At 46.0% G+C, this 7359-nt stretch overlaps 1 protein-coding gene across 1 annotated transcript in view; it reads right to left on the bottom strand.

Annotated features, from left to right (window-relative positions):
• LOC121711078 (wiskott-Aldrich syndrome protein family member 1-like) overlaps nt 1-7359 on the bottom strand; it is a 60060-nt gene that overhangs the window by 3116 nt on the left and 49585 nt on the right. Inside the window, 2 exon segments of the mRNA XM_042094377.1 lie at nt 1189-1245; nt 7255-7308. Of these exon segments, the coding sequence (XP_041950311.1) occupies nt 1189-1245; nt 7255-7308 (111 nt within the window).

Below are 7359 nucleotides of genomic sequence, written 5' to 3'. Positions count from 1 at the left end.
TCTGGTGCAGTCTCACATGGAAAATATGTGGTGTCATTCAGTACCGCCTCAATGCTATCATACTAGCAATGCTAAGGTAATAGCATTATGTATGCTGTATGATAACAACAAAGTGAAGATAGTTTCCGTATGCATGTATGCATGTATGTATGTATATATATATATATATATATATGTATGTATGTATGTATGTATGTATGTGTGTGTGTGTGTGTGTCGGTTTGGTTAGCATTGAGGCAATAACCATTGTAATTGTAATATGACACTATCATTTCACCAGAAATAATTAGTCAGTAACATGGCTTATGCTATCACAGGTTGTGTTAGTGTTGAGGCGTGGTGTTACAGCGAAAGGACACAGTTATGCTAGTGTTGAGGTGTGGTGTTAAGTTTAAGGTTAATGTGGAATATTTATTTCCACTATCAGCACGTTCAAAATCACCTGCTACATTAAGCAACAGGTACTCTATAACTGTGGAATAGTTAGAACAAAAAACTATTATGTAACAGTGAATAATGCCATGTTACCATTATCGCTAACTGTCATAGCAACTCCTGAGAAAAAATCCTGAGAACTGACATGAAAGTAAGCAAAGATGGTAACCTTTCATTATCACAGCATTCAGCACAAACTTGATCACTAAATAATACCTAATAACTCAAACTTAATCACGGTAACTAATAAAGGGACATAGGGTCAGTCCTGACATGTTTATAACATTGTTATATCAGTCTTATGACTAAGTTGCTTCACACACAGCATTTCCATAAACTGTAGGCGCCATCATCGACATCGGCTGGGTATTCAAAGTATGTGGTTTTGTGTCAAACCTAGTTAACTCTGAGTAAATCTCCTGAAAACAAGAGCCCTGTAGCTTTGATATGCTTAAATGAAGCCATAGGGCTCTTCTGAGATTAAGCACATACTCTGGGTGAACTCACCCAAGCTTGTCACCACAGAACACCACGCCCCCGGGCTTAAAAGGTGCTATCTGAATACATACATACATACAACTCAATAGAAAAGAATGTTCCAGATCTCCTGCTTAGCGGACAGAACAGGCAGGCCAGCTGTGGAGCTGTTAGATGAGAGAACATTGGTGGAGGAGACTAAAAGGAAGGAAGAGGAACAGAAGGGGGAGGGGGGGGGGGCACAGTGCAGATGGGCTGAGGTAGGCTGAGACATACCTGTGTGGGGAGGTCTAAGTACTTATAGACCTGCTCATACGAATGGGGGTCTTGCAACTATAAAAACAAAACAGAGAAGCGCCGGGAAGGGGCACAGTTTTTAACACGGCACACAGCACAGCACTAAGGAGAAACAAGCACAGCAACAACAGCAGCAGCAGCAACAACAACATATATTATGAGCAGAACACAATAAAGGACAACACTTATGAATTGCTTTGACAAAACTGGTTTAGGGTCATTCCATGTCAATTCAACCAGGGCCCACGCACTTAGGTCTCAAAAAATTCTAAAAAAATTACCAGGTGTACCTATGTTACCCAGGAGACACACTGTAAAATTAGTCTTGTAATTTTTTCATAATTTTTTGAGACCTAAGTGCGTGGGCCCTGGTTGAATTGATGTGGAATGACCCTTTAGCAAATTAAACATGTAGCAAGCATGGAACAGCAACAAATCAACACATACTGTATGTGTGCAAATCAACACATATCTGTGCAAATTAAACACACACACACACATTTATTGGTACAAATATGCAAAGGCAGGGCAGGTTGCATTTAATACACAGTGCCAATTGAATGTGATTTACATAAAAGGAAAAAAAGAATAGTAAATTATAGTAAATAACAGCATGAAAGGACAAAAAAAACAGACTTTTAACAGACTTTTCAACATTTTTACTCATTTCTACCAGGAGGTGCCAATAAATGTGGATGGCACTGCAGAATGGCAATGCAACTGCCAATCACGCTACAGCTTTTTTTCCTTTTATGTAAATCACATTCAATTGGCACAGGCTGTCAGTGAACAACAGACGGCACACCCAGACGGTTTCACCAGACTTTTCAACATTTTTACTCATTTCTACCAGGAGGTGCCAATAAATGTGGATGGCACTGCAGAATGGCAATGCAACTGCCAATCACGCTACAGCTTTTTTTCCTTTTATGTAAATCACATTCAATTGGCACAGGCTGTCAGTGAACAACAGACGGCACACCCAGACGGTTTCACCATCTTCACTGGAGATTTTAACCATGCTGATCTTAAAACTGTACTTCCAAAGCTACACCAGCATGTTGATTTTCCAACAAGAGGAGATAACATCCTGGACCTGGTCTACACTACACACAAAGGAGCATACAAAGCCACCCCCCTCCCCCACATTGGACTTTCAGACCACATAACTGTTATGCTAATGCCCGCATACAGACAAAGGGTAAAAGCGAACAAACCGGTTCGTAAGCAGGTAAAAGTGTGGCCTGGGGGAGCCTCCGATGCTCTTCAAGACTGCTTTGACACAACAGACTGGGAAATGTTTAAGCAGGCAGCCACTTACAACAACCGGACAGACATAGAAGAGTATACAGACACTGTAACCTCTTACATCACCAAGTGCATCGATGATGTGACCCACACAAAAGACATCATCACTCGGGCCAACTGGAAGCCATGGCTGACAGGGGATGTCCTCAGGCTGCTGAGGGCCAGAGACAAAGCCTACAGAGCTGGGGATGAAGCTGGCATGAGAACAGCGAGAGCCAACCTGTCCCGTGGCATCAAGGAAGCAAAAAAGGAATACACTCTCAAGATAACCACCCACTTCAAAGACAGCAGGAACGCACAAAGCCTATGGCAGGGCATTCAGGCCCTCACGGACTACAAGCCCGCGCCACAGAGCTGTGAGAGCAACATCCCTCTGCTCAACAACCTGAACCGCTTCTTTGCTCGCTTTGAAGCACAAAACAGCACCTGCCCACAGAAGACCCATCCCCCTCTACATGAGCAGCCCCTGTGCCTCTCTGCCGACAGCGTGAAGAGGACACTTGCTGCTATCAACACCCGTAAGGCAACAGGTCCAGACAACATCCCAGGTCGTGCGCTGAAGGACTGCGCAGGGGAGCTTAAGGATGTCTTCACAGACATCTTTAACACTTCCCTGAAGCAAGCCATCGTCCCATCATGTTTCAAAGCTGCCACCATCATACCTGTGCCGAAGAAAACTGCTCCATCCTGCTTCAATGACTACCGCCCTGTGGCACTGACACCCATCATCATGAAGTGCTTTGAGCGGCTTGTCATGTCACATATCAAAGCCATTCTCCCCCCCACCCTGGACCCCTTCCAGTTTGCATACCGAGCCAAGCGGTCTACAGAGGATGCAATCTGCTCTGCCCTCCACCCAGCCCTCACCCACCTGGAAAAAAGAGACTCATATGTGAGATTGCTGTTTATAGACTTCAGTTCTGCATTCAACACCATAATACCACAACAACTCATCTGCAAACTGGACAAACTGGGACTCAGTACCTACCTCTGCAACTGGCTACTGGACTTCCTCTGTCAGAGGCCCCAAGTAGTACGTGTTGGCAACAATACCTCAAGCAGCATCACACTGAGCACAGGGGCCCCCCAAGGCTGCGTGCTCAGTCCGCTGCTCTTCACCCTGCTGACGCATGACTGCACTGCAACCTACAGCAACAATCACATAGTGAAATTTGCTGACGACACAACTCTGGTGGGTCTCATCACCAAGGGCGACGAGACCCAATACAGGTTGGAGGTCGACCATCTGACCACGTGGTGCAGGGACAACAACCTCCTGCTGAACGTCAGCAAGACCAAAGAGATTGTTGTTGACTTCCGGAGAGGTCACACCCAACACCTGCCACTGACCATCGACGGTGCTGTGGTGGAGAGAGCGAGCAGCACCAAATTCCTGGGGGTGCACATCAGCGAAGACCTCTCCTGGACCACCAACACTGCATCACTGGCGAAGAGAGCTCAGCGCCGCCTGTACTTCCTGCGGAAACTCAGGCGAGCAAGTGCTCCACCAGCCATCATGACCACATTCTACCGAGGCACCATTGAGAGCATCCTCTCCAGCTGTATCGCTGTGTGGGGCGGAAGCTGCACTGAATACAACAGGAAAGCCCTGCAGCGCATAGTGAACACAGCTGGAAGGATTATTGGTGCTTCACTCCCCTCCCTGAAGGACATTTACACCACCCACCTCACCCGCAAGGCGACCAAAATTGTGAGTGATGCAAGTCACCCCGCTCACAATCTGTTCGATCTACTGCCCTCTGGGAAGAGGTACAGAAGCCTGCGCTCCCGCACTACCAGACTCACCAACAGCTTCATACACCAAGCTGTAAGGATGCTGAACTCTCTCCCTCCTCTCCCCCCTCCACCCTCAGCTACATAACATCCTGGACATTGGACCCACAATGGCCGCGTGCACTACTCCACTTGCACACTTGCACACTTGTACACTTTACAACTTGTTGTTGTCCTGAAAACACAACACATCTGCTGCTCTTACATAACTTGCACCACTATGTCACTTTCTTTCTTACTTAGGTCAAACAGAACTACCCAAGCCTTTTATTGGCCTGACTTTGCACTAGCATTTTATTGACTGTCTATGCACAATTTAAACCAAATTTTGCTGCTCTTATTTTTTTTTCATTATTATATGTGCCCTCTTATTTACTTACTTTTTTGTTTACTTGAATGTTATGTTTGTCTGTGGACTTAAATTGGTAAAATATGTCTTGTCTTCACCGTGGGATAGAGAGAAACGTAATTTCGATCTCTTTGTATGTCTGGAACATGTGAAGAAATTGACAATAAAGCTGACTTTGACTTTGACTTTGACTTTGAGCTTAAGTCCGTGAGACAGAGCACTGCGCATAATGGGTGACATGACAGAGTAAAACACTGCATGTCATGAGCAGAGCCCTCCTTAAATGACACAGATTATCGCATTTGTACCCATACAAACCACCTGGGACAGCCATCTTAATAGAACACAATGCATGAACATAATTAAACAAAAAACAACCAGCATTAGATGTGGACTCCCATGCAGTTCAAATCAATGGAAGCAGGACACACGAGTGGCTAGGACATGGGCACATGAAGAGGACATCCAGGAAGTGAAAACACTGCAGCAGAACCCCTCCAGAAAACATGGCATGATGTGCCTTTCGACCAGTGTTAGTATGTAGTGTGTGTGTGTGTGTGTGTTAGATTTGGGTAGGCAGCAATTCAATGAGGTGTGAAACCATTATCACTCGCTGAACTACACACACACACACACACACACACAGGCACACACACATACACACACACACACACACACACACACACACACATATATATATATATATATGGAATTCACACCATAATGCAGTATTGATTAAATTGATTAAGTGGTTCCATTGCTGTGAAGAAGCACCAAACACATGCACGTATACACACACGCACACAGATGTGTGAAAATGGTGTTATCCAATACTGTGTGTCCAAGGCAGCAAGGCAATGTCCAACTTGAGTTGAAAATGGGCAAATTCCACCAGTTGTATTCACAAAGGTGCACAATATAGGACTGTTAAATGTCTCTCTCCTCCTCTCTTCCCACTTCTCCTCTACAGTATATCCCTCCTCCTCTCTGCTCTATCCCTCCCCTTCTCCTCTCTATCCCCTGCTTTCCCTCCCTCCCCTCCCTTCTCTCTGTTCATTTTCCGCCCTTTCTTTCCCTGACCCGTGGTCTGCAGAGGGTAAAATCTGCTGATATCAGCAGCTGAAAAAAAAACACACATACACACACACACTCTCAAATACATGCATGCACACACACACACACACGTAGCCCACACACACACACACACACACACACACACACACACACACACACACATTAACTTCCAACATCCAGGGCCTACTCATGACATTATTACCATATACACTGCTCTTGGGTTTAACTCAGAGCCTAAGCACACTACACTGTTAGAGCACTTGGTTTCCTTTTCAGTAAAGAACACTTCATTGACTTAGTTATGGCTATCTGGAGTCAAGTGAGGTTAAATACATTTGACATCAGATCAAGGGCACTTACTGGGATGCTGGAAAATAAGGACACTTTGGATCAAATGAGCACTTCACATTGCTTCCCCAACTGATTAAGCGCACTTGTTCAGTTTTAAGTATCCATGCTCCAAACCAGGCCAAATGGTGCCAAGAAACACAGGAAGCAACAAAATACAGTGCCAATATAGACATGGAGGATTCTGCACAAGCAGCGCAGTAGGGAAGGGTGTGAGGACCCTCTCCAGAGCGACTTCATCCTAAAGGCTCTAGCATACTTCCACGCACGCGGTTACACACACTCTAAAGAGGACGGAGTGCTCTCTTGCCGTCTTAGGGCTGAGCTACACCAGGCGCGTAACCGAAGCGCTCCGTTTGCGTAGCGTCTGCTGCAACAATTAGCTGCCATTATAATCAATGGAAGTAGCTACACCAGACGTTCATAGCGGCGCGTACGTTCAAAATGGATTTTACACGTCGCGAACGGAACGCTTCAGTTACGCGCCTGGTGTAGCTCATACCTTACGCAGTCAAAAGCATCTTCTTGGATGTCCTGGAATATGTTGGGTGAAGGCGTGGAAGTATGCCAGAGTCTTAACAACATCTCTTCTTATTTCCATAACAACTAGACCTTGGATGATAATAAACTTCAGTCATGATGAATGCTACTTATAGCATCTCCGGTCACTGTATTGCTGCTAGAAGTGGGTTTAGTGTTTGCAGTGAATTAGATGAAATTACAATTAAAAGACTAAAGGACGACTTTGGAAAACTAGCAGCTTCATCAACACCATCTCATGGGATTAGGAAAGAACACACACACACGCTCCACACACACACTCTCCACACACGCACACGCAATGCACACGCAATGTGATCATAGTCCAAGAGTGAGCCTGACATTAGTTATTAGGGTTAGTAATTGATAAGTTAGTTAAAGAGGATTAGGAGGTGAGCATTGGGAGGTGGAGAGGGGGGGGGGGGGGGGGGGCAGGGTCATTGGGCTGGAGGACTGGAAAAATCAAAAGGTGGAAATGTGCTATACTGCAAGGGGATACGTTGGGATGTGGCGAGGGGGGGGGGGGTATAGGGAGGCAGAGGGGTGTCTTACCTCTGTGTTGTGGGGCAAAGAGGGATGCGGAGGGGTGGGGGTGGGGGGACAGGGGCTAGGGAGGCGGAGGGGTGTCTTACCTCCGGGGCAGGGGGCAAAGAGGGGTCATGGCGATACCCCTGCGGCCACTCCAGCTGTTCAGAGCCAAACATACACACACACGAACACACACACACGCACACAGA

The sequence above is a fragment of the Alosa sapidissima genome, chromosome 6 (genome assembly GCF_018492685.1).
Source record: "Alosa sapidissima isolate fAloSap1 chromosome 6, fAloSap1.pri, whole genome shotgun sequence".
Taxonomy (NCBI): domain Eukaryota; kingdom Metazoa; phylum Chordata; class Actinopteri; order Clupeiformes; family Clupeidae; genus Alosa; species Alosa sapidissima.
This window is presented reverse-complemented; position numbering and strand designations above follow the sequence as displayed.